The 13,960-nt window shown below is 46.9% G+C and overlaps 1 protein-coding gene across 1 annotated transcript in view; it reads right to left on the bottom strand.

The window, feature by feature from the left end:
* The window catches only part of Xpot (exportin for tRNA), a 39,989-nt gene extending 34,693 nt beyond the window's left edge, over positions 1 to 5,296 (bottom strand). The window contains exons 1-2 of the mRNA XM_051176169.1: positions 5,219 to 5,296; positions 1,331 to 1,464 (exon numbers count right to left, since the gene is read on the bottom strand). Of these exons, the coding sequence (XP_051032126.1) occupies positions 1,331 to 1,390 (60 nt within the window). The 5' untranslated portion in view covers positions 1,391 to 1,464; positions 5,219 to 5,296. The remainder of the gene's footprint in view (positions 1 to 1,330; positions 1,465 to 5,218) is intronic.
* Positions 5,297 to 13,960: the final 8,664 nt, after the last annotated feature.

The raw sequence follows: 13,960 nt of genomic DNA, 5'->3' as shown, positions 1-13,960 counted from the left end.
GAGTGTGCTGAGGGCGCATGATGTGAAATCCCCACATAATTAATAAAAACATTATAAATCAACAAACAAACAAACCCAGCAATCACCTGCCATATATGAAACAGCCAAAAGCTTTTAATTATGACCATCGTGCAACATCAAGGTAGGCTAAAGGTCAGACTGCAATGTCTCAGCTACTGTGAAAGCAGCTGGTTTAAATCCCTTGAAAATATAACCATTCATATATAAAAAGCCTGGACTTCTAGGTTCCTGAGATACTGACGTCTAGGTTCCTATTATTTGACATATTTGTGGGCTAGTTACTTATTTATCAGCAGAGGCTCATATCATATCATACCATATCATATCATAGCATCAGACACTGTTTGAGAGGTACTATTTTTTTTTTTAAAGACCATTTTAAAAGAAGTTTCTACTCCAATACTGCTGTAATGCTTAGAGAGATCACTAACTTAAGGTCTCTACTCTGCTGTAAGGAGTAGGAAGAAAGAAAACCCCTCCTTCTTCCCATCCTAAACTTCAGAACACTCATGTCTTTAAAAATTAATTAAAGGCTTGTTCTTTTAGTGTCTTCTTTTATCACTCAATTAAAGTCCTTGGTAGATATATATAGGCTACATCGGGTTTAACTGCTTACATTTACCCAAGTAGACCAGCACCTCCAAATGGATTTCTTGTCACAAAATTGTTTTATATAACTGAAGGTGTGGCATATTGGGCTGGAGAGATGGCTCAGCGGTTAAGAGCCCTGGCTGCTCTTCCAGAGGACCTGGGTTCAATTCCCAGCACCCACACGGCAGCTCACAACTGTCTGTAACTCCAGTTCCAGGGGACCTGATACTTTTACACCAATGCACATAAAAATGAAGTTAAATAAATTATTAGAGGGGGAAAAAGGTGTGGCATATCAAATCTGCTTATTTCCAGTGTGCAAAGACTAAATACCAAGGAGGCTAGCTGCCCAAAACACAAGAGTGAGACAATTTCCAGTCCAAGGCAAGCAATGGGAAAGTAGAACACAGCACGATACACTATACACTAAGGTACTGCAAAAAGGTCTCTGCCTTTGTAACTGTTACAACTCTGCAACAAAAGAAATGTCGGATGTTGCACAAGAACCTGCCTTCACAGGTCAGGTGTCAGCACCCTGGTTCAGCCCATTTAACAAACTATCCATCACAACATCAGGATGCTTCAATATTCAGAACATACCCACCTCAAATCTGTCGGCTCCTATTAATGTTTACTCAAGTCAGATGTGCTTTCTGCTTAAACCCTCCAATGCACATTTGTGGTGGCGCACGATTAAGGACTAAATCGGCGGACTCACCCTCTGTCGAAAGTCTGAATCAGCATTTGGGTTTAGCCCTAAAAGAGCCTGTTCATCCATGTCTGCGGTTATTCCTGGAGTTTTCCGATCACAACAGATGCGGCTTCTAATCCCACAGAACAATCCACAATCATCTGCAAACAGAAAACAATAGACGATTATCTAGGATATAAGAAGTGGCTGAAAAGACAACTCTGAAGAGCCTAAGTTAACTCACGGGAGCCTGCAGGGTTGGGGCTGTCTGCCGAGCAATGTCTGCCTGGGGAAAAATGGTATCTATCCTCCCTTGTTTTAGTGACGATTAAGATTTCCCTACACTCAGATATGATCATAAGACATCTCTTTAAAGTAGGATGGCTTGACTCAGAGTTTAATACTCTTCCAGCCATTTAGTATGGAAACAGAGTTAATTCTGCCTTTTACAGGTCTCTGCTCTTGTGGGCCAGTTCTAGAAAATGTATGTTGTAAACGACTTCCCTCACTGCAGAGCTCCCCTATTCCCACACCAGCTTTCCTTTCCCCTCCCCCGAATCCCTGGAAAGTAACCTAACTTCAAACACAGAGTCTAATATTCCCAGAGCAGAACATGGTAAGCTCCCAAAGACAGCTAGTTCTTTGACACACAGCATGCTTTTCTGCAATGCACTTGGAACAAACTTAAACCGGTGTGAATGCTATGTTCTCGCAGATGGGGAGTTTGGAGGGTTAAGTGCTTCCTGCATAAAGGATAAAGTGACCTGGATAAAGTGACTGACTCCCGAGCACCCGCATAAAGGTGTGGCATCATTGGGGACATGGTAGAAAACACTAGGCTGACCCTCAAAGCTTTCTGGCCAGCTGCTCTAGCCAAACTGGTGAGCTCCAGGTTCAGTAAGATTAGACACTGCCTCAAAAAAAAAAAAAAAAAAAGATGTGGTGGGAGTGCTTACAGGGTGGGAGGTAAGAGAGCAAATAGAATGCATTATGTAAAAATATGAAATTATTTTAAAAATAAGGTATATAGTGAAAATCAATGGAGGAAGGCACCTGATAGAGACCTTCCAAGTGCAAAACATGTGAGCACATACAGACACAACAAATGCACAAAGCACACTTTGCCGGAATTAGCTCTTACATTCCTATTACAAAGCGGGGAAATTAAAGAGACCAAGAAGTGAACGGTGGTCTCAGGCAGTCTTTTAGGAGCATCGAGGGGCGCTGCCAGGGTGCGGGGGTCCCTAACGTCCCGTTTTCTGCCCTCCTTTTGGAATCAGAGTCAGGATACGAGATCCCGAGAGCCTTGGGAAGGAAGGTCAGCCTCTTCTCTCTCTCACCACTCACGGCCAATCTGCAGACCACAGCAAGGTAATCTCAATGCCGACTGCCGACGGTATGAAGATCCAAAGGCTTCTCAACAACCAGCCCCTACCCCGCTGCAGGCTACTCAGCAGGGCCAGCAACACCGCATTTCCCGGCAGCTCTCAAGGCACACTCTTCTGTTCACCTTTGCACACACTTGCTCTTTCTGGCTCCGTGGTGAAACCCTGCAGGGCCTTCAACTGTCAACTCACAGATCGCCTCGTGATCTGACCCCTGCTGTCTGAGCCTACCAAACGGGGGTTAGTTACTCCTTACAAGCTCTATTTTCTCTCACTAACCAGCAAGAACAAGGGCTGTGAAATATGCATCACTATCACTATGTTCCTGGAAGCTTTCCTGTTTTTGTTTGTTTTGAGACAGGGCTTCTCTGTGTAATAGCCCTGGTTGTCCTGGCCTCCAACTCACAAATCCTCCTGTCTCTGCCTCCCAAGCTGGGATGCGGCTGTTCCTGGAATTTAAAAAGGCCAGTCTGGGGTTTTAAAAAAGTTCTGGGCTTGGCAGGGCAGTGGTGGTACACACCTTTAATCCCAGCACTTAGGAGGCTGAGGCAGGTGGATCTCTGTGAGTTCGAGACCAGCCTGGTTTACAAAGCTACAAACAAAACCTGTCTTGATCCCCCCTCCCCCCAAAAGTTCTGGGTTTCAAGCAGGAAGATGACTGGGGTTCAGGCTCTTGATTCCCTAGATCCACATGGTAGAAGAGAATCAACTCCTCTGTGTGTACACACAAATACACACCTATATACAAGATAAATACATAAAGGTACATTTTCAAGTCCTAGATCTATTTTCCAATCTTGTCATTAAAAACCAAAACCCAGCTGGGGTGTAGTATGTAGTGGCTCCTGCCTTTAATCCCAGCACTGGGGGGGGGGGGGGGCAGAGGCAGGTGGGTATCGGGTGAGTTCAGCCTGGCCTACTGATAGAGTTCCAGGAGAAACTCTGTCTCAGAAAACCAAAAACCAAACCAAAAAAAAACAAAACAAAACAAAAAAAAACAAAAAACAAAAAAAACCAACAAAAAACAAAACAAAACAAAACAAAACAAAAAAAAAAAACCAAACCCCAGTCATTAGTCAAGGTAGCACATTGCTTTGGGGGGTAGAGGCAGAGGATCTGTGACTTCAAAGCCAGCCTGGTATATCTACATACAGATTATCTGGCTAGCCAGGGCTACAGTGAGATTTTTGTCTCAAAAACAAAACAAAAATTGAGGCTACACAGAAAAGTATGCATTCCTTTCTGGGGGGGAGGGGTAGGCAAAGCATGTCTCCAATAGCTGATAAATTCAGAGGTAGGCACACAGGATGAATTATTCGAAGCATTCTTGAACCAGAATGGTATTTTGAACAGATGGAAAAGCAAAATGGTTCCGCCAGAGAAAGCAAAGTATTATTCCTCTTATAAATGCTCAGAGAGAAGTCGGTTTAAGAATTTATGTAAACCCCTGATTGAGAACCATCTAAAACTTCCTTTCAATTATCCACTGCTCTGGGGAAAACTGCTTAAACTTTGCCTTTCACGTTAATCTTTTGAGGGGGGGGGAGGAGCCCCACGGAAACACAGGATCAACAACAACTACAACAAAAACCCTAAGCAAACTTGCTATAGTTATCCATAGAAAAAGAATCCCTCACAAACCTTCGCCATTTACATATTCGGAAAAAACATTAGGGTGATCGAAATAAAATGTTCACCTATCTGTGAACAAAGCATTGAAAAACTATAACTAGTGTTAAAAGGTAACAAATTCCTAATAAAGACTGGAAAAGGACGGTTAGTATTCTGACCCACGGATCCGAGCAGGCTTAAACATTGTTACAATATGGTAAACATTTTATACAATCTGCAAAGGTGGATGGAGGGGGGGGAGGGGGCGAAAAATAAACTACGAAGTTATAATTTTTCCTTAGCCATCAAGTCAATAATCAAACAATGTGGAAAATTCCTCCACACCTACTTAAGCCTGTCTGAAACTGACTTAATCTTTCCAGCCTTTTAACATCAAGTTGACAAGTCGCTTTAATACAACGTAACTTCCCCCAGTAACAACTAATGAAGGCTTTCAAAAAGTACTCGTTTTTCAGGTTACAGGGAAGCATCACGCTTCTCCACTGCAGCAAGACCATAAAGACTCAAAGGTTTTTTTTGGGGGGGGGAAGGGGGCTACCCGTGCTGGCTATTCACTACGCAGAAACAGCACTTTTTTTTTTTTCCTCCTATTTGTCCCGGGGGTGGGGAGCACATCAAGTTGAGGTCTCTACTGTTGAAACTGGTGGGACACACTCCTAAACTATCACAAATGGGGTTGGGGAGGGGGGTGCAGCCTTCTAGGCCGGCCTCGCCCCCTATCCGAAGCCCCGATCCCTCCCTGGGCGAAGCCTCGTGGCCACCGGGGTGATGAAACACCCGGCAACCGGCAGCCACGCAGTCGGGACGTGGCCGCCACCGCTCGTCCCCAAGCCCGTCCCCAAGCCCGGCTCTCCCGCCCCGCAGGGTCCCCGGCCCGCCGCCCCCAGCCTCCAGTCACCATCACTCCAGTCCCCCTTCCTCGCCGGCGCTCCCGATGGGCCGGCCGGCCGCCGCACGCAGGGAGGACGGCGAGCGGCCCTCGTCCTTGTCGCTGGAGCCCTCCGCTACAAGCCGCAGCGCTAGCGCCCGAGCGGGGCTGGCCCGGGCCGCGCTCCTCTCGGCGCCGGCTCGGCGTCCCCGGGCGCCTTCTCCTGCGTGGCGCGGCGCGGCGCGGCGCGGAGCGGGGCGGAGCGGGCAGGTTGGCAAGCCGGCGGGCGGGGTCGGCGGCCTGGGAAGGGAAACTGCGCAAGGGCCCCCGCTAACGCCGCCGCTGAGTCAGCGCGAGGCACGCCCCCCGCGTCGTGCCGCGCGGACCGGCGCCAGCGGCGGCAGCGGCAGCGGCAGCGGCCCCAGCCCCAGCACCACCAGCAGCCCCAGCCTCATGGAGAGAGCAAGACGGCCGTCCACGGGCCGGGAACCCCCGGGGACTACAACTCCCAGCATGCAGCGCGCGGGGACGCTTCCGGGGGCCCGCACACGTGCTCCCTGGAGCTCGCAGGGGCGGGGCGGGGCGGGGTAGGGGCGGGGCGGGCCCGGCGGGGCTGTGGTGCATGTCGGGAGAGAGCATCCGGCCCTCCCCTGAGCAGGTTGCTGGGGTGCTCTAGGGTTTCTCAATGGTCGGCCCCATTGGGCCCCGCCGTGAGCAGGGGCCTGAAGTGCGTTTCCCGTCTTCCAGGGAGGACTGGTCACAGGTGACGGATGGCTCAGACCACTGGGCTCCTGGATGTGGCTTAGAGCACGTGATGAGCCAGTTGTGGAATTCCATTCCCGGGCTTCCACGTGTCAAGAGCCCAGAAGCTTGAGGATCCTGAGGGCTCACAGCCTTTTAAAATTAACTGAATTTTGACTTATTTGATTTGCATTCGACTCAGGATCACACTGCATAGTCTAGCTGGTCACTTGGGTTTTTTTGTTTGTTTTGTTTTTCATAGCTTAACCCAGGCTGGCCTAGACTCCAGCTGTTATCCACCCTCAACCTCCTAAGTCCCAGGAATTACAGGCAGGAGCCACCATGTCCAATTTAGATGTTTCTAATTTTGCCCACGAAAAGAAAAGCAATCTGAGCGCATACTATTTAATCCCAGCACTCAGGAAGCAGAGGCAGGATCTCTGTGAGATCGAGGCCAGCCTGGACTACAGAGTGAGTTCCAGGACAGCCAGGGCTACATAGAGAAACCCTGTCTCGAGAACAAAAACAGTGTAAAGGAAAGTGTTTATAAGAAGTCTAATACTTACAATCTTTGCTAGCTCGTGTCCAATGTTGCTTTTTTCATTTGACCCCAAGTTATCGTTACTGATGACAGACCAGAATAGGGTTGCCATGAAAGTCTAGCTTGGGCAACCAACGACTTTTCCTGGAGTTGCTTACAGGAACAGAAATGACTTAGAGACACAATGAAACCTTTGAGTTGTTCATTTCCTGAATTTAAAGAGTTTACTTGCAGGATGGAATGTTTAAACTCCCCTTTAATACCTTATGTTTTAAGGAGCATCCTACTATAATGAATGGTATTAATCCCAGAGGAAACAACACAGTGAGTTCAATGTTTAGAGAGTTTTTGTTTGTTTGTTTGTTTTTGAGACAGACTCTGTAGCTCTGCCTGTCCTGCAACTCAATCTGTAGACCAGGCTGATTTCGAACTCAGAGGTCTGCCTGCTTCTGAGCCTCCAAGTGCTGAGATCAAAGGTGTGCACCACTATACCTAGCTCAAGGTTTAGATTTAACATCCCACCATTCAGTACATACTGAACCCAGGCTGGATGCATTCTCCAGTGGAGAATGAACAGGCTTGGTCTGTTCTGCAAGCCTGTGATCCAGGCTGCTGGGAAGCTGAGGCAAGAGGATCTCAAATTCAAGGCCAGCAGGGGGAAAAAAACAGCTATACCCTACCTTAAAAAAAGTAAATAGAGGGCTAGAGATACAGCTCAGTGGTAGTGTGTTTGCCTTACATCCGCTACCCTAACTTCACTCCCTAGAACAATGGTTCTCAACCCGTGGGTCTCGACCCCTGTGGGGAAGGCTGTTGAATGACCCTTTAATAGGGGTCACCCAAGACTATTGGAAAACACAGATATTTACATTTCGATTCAAAACAGCAGTGAAATTACAGCTGTGAAGTAGCAAGGAAAATAACCTTAGGTTAGGAAGGGTGAGGACCACTGCCCCAGAGCCACAGAAAAGAGCTAACGAAACTTGGGAGCAGAGTGAGGAGGGGCTGGGAGGGAGTAGAATACAGTTGGTGTAACAGCTAAAATTCTTTCCCAGAGGGAATCTTAAGCAAAATCCATCCCCTCTTTTTCCAGACAGGGTTTCTCTGTGTAGCTTTGGAGCCTGGAACTCCCTCTGTAGACCAGGCTGGCCTCGAACTCACAGAGATCCGCCCGCCTCTGCCTCCTGAGTGCCGGGATTAAAGGTAGCACCACCACCATTTGGCTCACCCCCTCTTTTTCTTCTTTTTCTCTGTCTTTTTTAATTAATTTATTTTTTACATTCCAATCCCAGTTCCCCCTCCGTCCTCTCCTCCCGCTCTCTTCACTGCCCCCTCCCTTCTGCTCCAGGGAGAGGGTAAGGCCTCCCCCAGTATGCCTACTAAGTCTGTCCCATCATCTTGTTAAGGCAGAAGCAAGGCACCTTTCCACCCCCCTCACCCCTGTGTCTAGGCTGAGCCAGGTAACTCATCAATCTTTGCATGTACAGTTAACTTTATATCTTGTCGAGATGTTTGAGCACATGCTATACACTAGACACATTTCTAAGTGTTCATGCATTAACCCTCAACCACTCTATGGAGGTAGGTACTGGTATTTGTCTCAGTTTTATTTCTTAAATCATTTTATTTTACTTTTGTTTGTATGTGTTGCAAAATATTATTTTAAGGTGTGTTTCTTCTGTTTATTGCCCTGGCCCGAGGGGTCAGTCAACAGGGACCCTGAGGGAGGGAGGGAGAATGAGAGAACAACAGACTCGAGAGATGGAGACAAGACAGTGTTCTGATCATGTCTCATTTAATGGCTATGACCACAGGGCTTAAGTAGTAGAGAAATGAGGGAATGGGCCAAAGGGAGGATGCGAGGGAGGCAGAATGTCCTTCCAAGCAGGATGCAGGTGTTCTGCTATAAGTTGCTATAGGGTAAGCCTGCAGCTGGAACTCTTTCGTGGTAAGGTTGCATCATCGTGTTTAACAGGAGAACAGTCATAGGAGAATGGAAAATTACCAGTATGTTAGTATCTAAGAGATTAGTAGGAAAGATGGCTGCTAAGATGCTAACTTTGCTCTGGGGTTCTCCACAGTTTATGCTCTGCAAAAATGTGTTTGATTAAATAAAATTCACCTGCAGTCAGGAGGCTGGGTCAGCAATGAGCTGACAGGAAGTTGCAGGGAGGAGCCAGGTGGAGAAGGGTTTATAGCCAGGGTGGAGGAAAGGCAAAGGAACTTCTTGGAAGACCTGAGGAAGTGAGCTAAGTGAGCTTGCTATTCAGCCCCCCTGAGAAGCAGGGTTCTACCTCAACCTTTGAATATTGAGGTGTTTTGTTTTGTTTTTATATAGGAACAGAGATTTAGATAAGTTCTCTTTGTAGCTTTGGAAGAGTTGATGCCTGAGGGGACAGAATTCCTACTGCCAGCAGCAGAGTTGCAGTTGTTGAATAGGATAGCCTTAGCTTAAAAAGGGCACAGCAGTGTGTGCGTGCGTGTATGTATGTATGTATGTATGTATGTATGTATGTATGCATGCATGCATACATGTATGCCATATGTATGCAGGAGCCTGAGGAGGCCAGAAGAGGGTGTGGGTCCCTTTGAACTAGAGGTTCAGGCAGTTGGGAGCAACCTGACCAGGGACCTGGAACCAAACTTGGATCAGCTGGAGGAGCAGTAAGAACTCAAGCACATCTCCCCAGCTCTCTTCCTGATTTTATAGATGAAGAGACCAAAGTTCATGAGAGGCGGAGTAACCGATATGAGCTTCAAAATGATAATGAACTCTTAGGAGTTCCATGAGCCCTTGGCTCTCACGAAGGTCCCTTATGTCAGGAGATGTTATAGAACTGTACGATGAAGTCAGTTCTTCCTGTAAACATGCTCCAGAGGTCTTCTTCCTTCAACAGTAAGAAAAGAAAAATTTCCCCCGAGACAGGGTTTCTCTGTGACTTCAGAGCTTGTCCTGGAACTCGCTCTGTAGACCATGCTGGCCTTGAACTCACAGAGCTCCACCTGCCTCTGCCTCTCCAGTGCTGGGATTAAAGGTGTGTGCCCCCACCGCCCGGCAAAACTTTTTTTTTCTCTCTCTGTCTACATCTTCCCACCCATTTTGTTTATAGAGGCAGGGTCTGCTGGGTACCCCAGGCTAGCCCCTCCTGTCTCAGCTGGGATGAATCACCATGCTCTGTTGCTGCCTCCTCTTCCAGCTGCCAGAGCTCTTGGCAGAATATGGTGAGCAGTACACCTTCACCGTCTTTTCTCATGCGGTCCTCCTTAACAAGCACACCATCACATTCCTAGATAAGAAACCTGGTCTAAACTCATTGCTCAGAAAGGAAATAGCATCTTGATAGCCTGGTCTCTTGATTCAGCATTCCTTGACTCTAGCAAACCATATTTGTCCCTCCCTCAGGTTCTTTGTTTTTGTAATGGCTTCTCCGCAGTCACTTATTAATACAGCAGTGTCCCAACTGTGTCAGTCAGGGTCCTTTAAAGGAATAAGGGGATGGGACAAATACCCCTTATGTATGTATATGTAAAATGTAGGCATATATACATTTATAGGTATATATAAAGGGGTTCATTAGAGTGGCTTACAGGCTGTGGCCCAGATAGTGCAACCATGGCTGTCTCCAACAGAAAGACCAAGAATTCACTAGCTGGATGTCTCGGCAGTCCCAGTCTGGTGTTTCGGTCCCTGGGAGTTCCGAAGGAGCTGTTGGTCTTCCTTTTATATGGAATCCCAAAGTAGTAGGTTCTAATACCGTAGAAAGAATGTCTCAGAACAGGATAACTTAACTTACTAGCAAGAGCAAGGGCAAGCAGGAAAAAAAAAAAAAAAAAAAAAAAAAGCGAAAGCTTCCTTCTTCCGAGTTCTTCTATGAGGACTGTCACCAATAGGAGTGACCCAGATTTTGTGAGACTTGCCAGCCTCCAGGTTTCCAATGAAGGAAATGCCCTCAGGCCCCTGGGGCTTGAGTTGACTTCAGATTAGTGGACAGCCAGGATTAGCTGTGGACACCCAAGAAACGTCTGCTTTTCCTAATCCACATATTTCTTTCAACTGCTCTACTACTATTTCTTCGGCCCTTGGAATCCTCATTGCTCGTTACTTCTGGCGGTCTCATCTTTAGGTCCCTTACCGTCTTTGGCTGCTCCCTCAATTTGTCCTCTGGGTTATTTTGTAGTCATTTGATTTCCTATTGTGTGCCCATGTCTCTTCAGTAGTTACCCGTTTCCATAGTTTCAGCACCTGGTGCTAGGCTTATTCCCTGAAGTTAGTTCTACACCTCTGACTTGTTTTTTGTTTTGTTTTGTTTTGTGCAACGATATCTCACTTGGTAGTACAGGCTGTTCTAGAACTCTCTATGTAGCCTTTGAGGGGCCCTGAGGCCGTCTTTCCCTTGTCCCTCTTCTATTTCCCAATCCCGGGGTTACAGGCTCTAGCCAGCATGCCACACGCTGGTTCTGTGGGCTAGTTCTAAATGTTCTTGGTCCACGATTTCTTACCGGTCCCTCCCAAAAGCAGACGTTAGAACTCTGATCTCGCTGTATTTAGAGGCGGGGCTTTGAGAAGGTAATTAGTGCATGAGGGCGGAGCAGTTCCCTTTCCTTCCACTGGAGGTTATTAGACCCTCAAAGCTCCTCCTGTTGGGTTTCAAAAGGCCGGGGACGGGAGGGGGGGAAGGGTTATCTTTGGTGCTATGATTTAGGGAGATTCTTTTGCTTTCTTCTAAATTTTTGGGTATAAAAAGATCTGTGCTTGTATGTTTCATAGTAAATCTTTAAAAAAGTGACTATGGTGCTGGAGAGATGGCTGAGTGGTTAAGAGCACTGGCTTCTCTTCCAGAGGTCCTGAGTTCAATTCCCAGCACCCACATGGTGGCTCACAGCCATCTGTAGTGAGATCTGGCGCCCTCTGCTGGTGTGCAGGTGTCCACGCAGACAGAAAAGTGACTACAAAGAAAGGAAAAAAAAGCCATGAGAAATAGCATTCACTTTTAACCCTGTGTTAATCCCAGCATCAGGAGGAGGTCAGCCTGGTCTACAGAGTAAGTTCCAGGACAGCCAGGGCTACACAGAGAAACCCTGTCACGAAGAAACAAATAAACAGCCCGTCCCCCAAAAAAGAAAAAAAAAAAAAAAAAGCAAATTTTAGAGATCCCTAGACCTGAAATACTGAAAGGTATTTCTTGTTCTCTAGTTTGATGTGTATTATCTGAGAATAAAGCAAAAATTCTGTTCTTGCAGGTGAAATAGCTTAAGAACACTAGACAAGTTTGTGTGAAGTTCAAATCCCAGCAACAAAAATCAAAGGACTAAAATGAATGAATGTGTATGGTAAAATACTGTCCTATAGTGTGTGTGGCATCCTTGTTTTAGACTCTGATCTTTAATCTGAAGCCAGAAAGGTTAGATTAGTGTCAGACTCCCATCCCACCCCCCATCCCCCATCCCCCCCCAACAGGTAAGGGCTCCCATGGGGAGTGGACACAGTTTGGCAAATTAGGTTGGGGCAGGACCAAGCCCCTCCCCTCTGGTTAAGTCTGAGCATGGCATCCCCTCATTGGGAATGGGCTCTAACAAGCTAGCTCATGTACCAGAGACAGCAAAGTTATGTTTAAGTTTTAATTACTGCACCTAAGAGAGCTATGAGAGGCAAAAATGCTTCTAATCTGTAAGCCCCTTGCCCAAAGACAGACACTCCCTGAAGTGCTGGAGGCTCTTGTTTTTGCTCCCCCTTAACACATTTGTTTGACCCAGATATGCTTGATCACATGTAGATGGGAGGTATGTAGGCAGGAAATTAATCAGGATATATGCTTGCTCTTGATTGGACTTGATGGGGAATACATAGCCTTATGGGGTTGCCTTTTTTAACCCAATGCAAGATGTGACTCGTGGCCATTCCTTGGAATGGACCTGCCTAGAGTCCATCCTCCTGGCCGGTATTTAATTAAAGCCTCCTTCAGATTTGGATAAGACTGTGGTAATGGTCTTATTCTCCTGAGGTGGGATTAACACTTAGTATCCAGGAGTAACTTCAACTTGGTATTTTATAAGGAGAGAGGATGATGACAGGAAATCACGCACTTGTTAAACTTCTCTACTTGTTTGCTGCCTGTGTGCCTGCATGTGCACAAAGGCCGGAGGACGGCGTCCGGTCCTTGGAGCAGGAAGTTACAGGGGTTCGTGGATTCTTGGCACGTTATGGGTGCTGGTCTCTGAACTCTGGTCTTTCTGATTGTGTAACCAGTGCTCTTAACTCTAACTCTTGTTCTTCACTGTCAGGCACTGGCTTTTCTGTTTTGGTTTTTCTTTGTGGGTTTTTCCCCTTCCCTTCCCTTTCCTTCCTTCCTTTTTCTTTCTTTCTTTCTTTCTTTTTTTTTTTTTTATTATTTGTTTTGTTTTTGAAACAGGCTCTCTCTATGTAACCTTGACTGTCCTTGAACTCAGTATGTAGTATTTAGACCAGGCCAGCTTTGAACTCACCGAAATCTGCCCGCCATTGCCTTCTGAGTGTTGAGATTAAATGCATGGCACCTGGTTTTGTTTTGTTTTCTTGAGATGAGTCTCCATGTAAGCCAGGCTGGTCTTGAAGAATCCTCCTGCCTCTGCCTGCCGAGTAGAGGCAGTGGAAGATGACAGGCACATTGCCATCGTGCCTGGTCTTCCCTTTCTTGGTTTTATCCCTTCTGCGCTGCTGGGAATCCAGTCCAGTCTCCTTTTACTCTTCCCAATTCTTTATGGTGGGGGATGTCCTTCTGTATGCTTGAACATATGTTTCTCTAATGGGTTGACGAATAAAGCTGTTCCAGCCAATGGACAGGCAGGATGTAGCCAGGCAGGAAGTACAGGCGGGACTACCAGACGAGGAGAATTCTGGGAAGAGGAATGAGAGTGAGTTGCCGGAGAGATGCCATGTCGCTTCTGAGAGAGCAAGAGGCCCAGACGTCACCAGTATACCAAGACTACGTGGAGAGACACAGATTAATAGAAATGGGTTAATAATTAAGAGAGAGTTGGCCAGTAAGGAGCCTGAACCATAGACCAAACAGTTTATGATTAATACTATTCCCCTGTGTGTTTATAAATGACGCAGGACCTGGGGTGGGACAGGAACTTCTCTCCATCATTTCAAGCCTAGCTAATGGTGACCGTGCTGTGGTACTGGGACCTGTATTCCCATCCCCAGACGGGGAACTGTGGCATTGAGTGACCTTCAAGGTCATTTAGCTATCATGGGAGGGCTGGCATTTGAACCCAGATGTGCCTGCCTTCATGGTGGTGTTCTCATAACTTCTTTGCCTTAAGTTAATTCAGTCAGCTGTCCCTGGACGAAGCCCACCACTCTGCTTTGATGGTAGTCAGTGACTGAGCCTTTTGAGGCTCTCCCCACACAAGCAATGCTCCATCCTTCTGGTAGGAATGTCTATCAAATGCATCGTTGCTCAGAATCTGTGCCCCGTTTCTTGAGTTTGGATGGGCTTAGAAGACAA

Source organism: Phodopus roborovskii, unplaced genomic scaffold, assembly GCF_943737965.1.
Source record: "Phodopus roborovskii unplaced genomic scaffold, PHOROB, whole genome shotgun sequence".
Lineage (NCBI taxonomy): Eukaryota > Metazoa > Chordata > Mammalia > Rodentia > Cricetidae > Phodopus > Phodopus roborovskii.
Note: the sequence above shows the minus strand (reverse complement) of the source record. Positions and strands in the feature narration are given on the sequence as shown.